At 53.8% G+C, this 556-nt stretch overlaps 1 protein-coding gene across 1 annotated transcript in view; it reads left to right on the top strand.

The window, feature by feature from the left end:
* Positions 1–556, top strand: part of LOC119586808 (monocarboxylate transporter 12-like) — a gene marked incomplete at both ends in the record, with an annotated part of 13,233 nt that overhangs the window by 10,744 nt on the left and 1,933 nt on the right. The window contains 1 exon segment of the mRNA XM_037935532.1: positions 52–319. Within this exon segment, the coding sequence (XP_037791460.1) occupies positions 172–319 (148 nt within the window).

Genomic DNA, 556 nt, shown 5'->3' with positions numbered 1-556 from the left:
ACTTATCTATTTGTGTATTACCTTACAACCCTCCCCATCGCCTCCTTACAGTTCCTGGTGGACCTCCTCGGGCCCTGCTTCGGCATCATCTTCTCCAAGCTTCTGTTGAATCTCAGGACGTCCTCCACCAGCGTGGCCTGGCTCTTCAACCTCAGGGCCTTCATCTTCAACATGTCCACGCTGCTCCTGGGCCCCCTCATGGCCGAGCTCGGGTGGCGGGTCGTGGCGTTCCTCGCGGGCGTCATGTGCGCCCTCGGCCTCGGGATCTCGGCCTTTGCCACCTCCACGCTCCTCCTCCTGATGTACTCGATCCTGACAGGTAACATGAGTGGGGGCTGATGTGCCATAACATGAAGATTATGATAGAGCCGAGTAAGGGAGTAGAGTAAATAGTAGTGAATGCAAAAGAAAGGTGTAATTAGGGTTTGAAATAGCGCTGCTCATGTTCGCACTGGGTCCGGGTCAGTTGACGGCGAGTTAATCAGTATGCTTACCAGAGCCCTGGCTGTCCTTTTAATCCTGTGACCAGGATTAAGTGTCAAAACAACAAAGCGTG

The sequence above is a fragment of the Penaeus monodon genome, chromosome 22 (genome assembly GCF_015228065.2).
Source record: "Penaeus monodon isolate SGIC_2016 chromosome 22, NSTDA_Pmon_1, whole genome shotgun sequence".
Taxonomy (NCBI): Eukaryota; Metazoa; Arthropoda; class Malacostraca; order Decapoda; family Penaeidae; genus Penaeus; species Penaeus monodon.
The sequence above is the reverse complement of the archived record's forward strand: the minus strand, read 5'-3'. Positions and strand labels throughout refer to the sequence as shown.